Raw genomic sequence first — 733 nt, 5'->3', positions numbered from 1 at the left:
TAGGACTGTTAAGCTCTACGTAACTGTGCGCACAACGGTCTGCCCAACCCCCCAAACTCCCTATGTAGTACGACTCCTGGGGCTTTAATCCCTCATAGATGAACTTCCATCAGTCTAAGCCCTTGATGCATGCGCATCTTCCTACCTTCTCTTCTTCTCGCCTTCTTCGCTCTTCTTGTGCTCCTCCTGCTGGAAGGTGACGTGCAACGCGCGCCTGGGTAAGTCGAGCCCCAGCTTCACACCGCTAGCCAGCCCGCCTGCACTCCCTCCTTTAACCAGAATTTGGCAACTGTAAAACGACATAAACCCACAGAGCAGAAAAGAAAGGCATTCAGCACAGCTAACATGATACCCACACCAAATGAATGGGTTGCTACCTGCCCGCTCGCTCTACCCCAGCACGGTGTTGTTCAGCAAACTTACGCCTTTTCATCCCCCTCACGCAAGGAGAGAGACAAAGGGGAAGTCTCTGCACGGAACATCCCTTCAAGACCGCCAAAGCCACTGAACATAGACGTAAACGTGCCCTGCAGCATCCTATCCAAATCCGACAGGGCAGAGCCGTCGAAGAAGCTGGCAAACGGCGACCTAACAACAGGAGCCTGTCCTTCTGGATTGTTGTTTGTTGCTTCGCCGTTTGCAAAGGAACCCGACATATTCAGCTGTACAGCCACCACCGCAGCAAACGCTGCAACCTGCACTCGGAGAGGAGCCATTCTTGACACCCACAAAC

General features: G+C 53.2%; 1 protein-coding gene across 1 annotated transcript in view; it reads right to left on the bottom strand.

Annotated features, from left to right (window-relative positions):
• The window catches only part of EMH_0013080 (GRA9 protein, putative), a gene marked incomplete at both ends in the record, with an annotated part of 1,693 nt that extends 977 nt beyond the window's left edge, over window positions 1-716 (bottom strand). The window contains 2 exons of the mRNA XM_013499731.1: window positions 146-289; window positions 424-716. Of these exons, the coding sequence (XP_013355185.1) occupies window positions 146-289; window positions 424-716 (437 nt within the window). The remainder of the gene's footprint in view (window positions 1-145; window positions 290-423) is intronic.
• Between the last annotated feature and the right edge of the window lie 17 nt (window positions 717-733).

The sequence above is a fragment of the Eimeria mitis genome, genomic scaffold (genome assembly GCF_000499745.2).
Source record: "Eimeria mitis Houghton genomic scaffold, Emh_scaff461, whole genome shotgun sequence".
In the NCBI taxonomy this organism is placed as follows: Eukaryota; Apicomplexa; class Conoidasida; order Eucoccidiorida; family Eimeriidae; genus Eimeria; species Eimeria mitis.
Note: the sequence above shows the minus strand (reverse complement) of the source record. Positions and strands in the feature narration are given on the sequence as shown.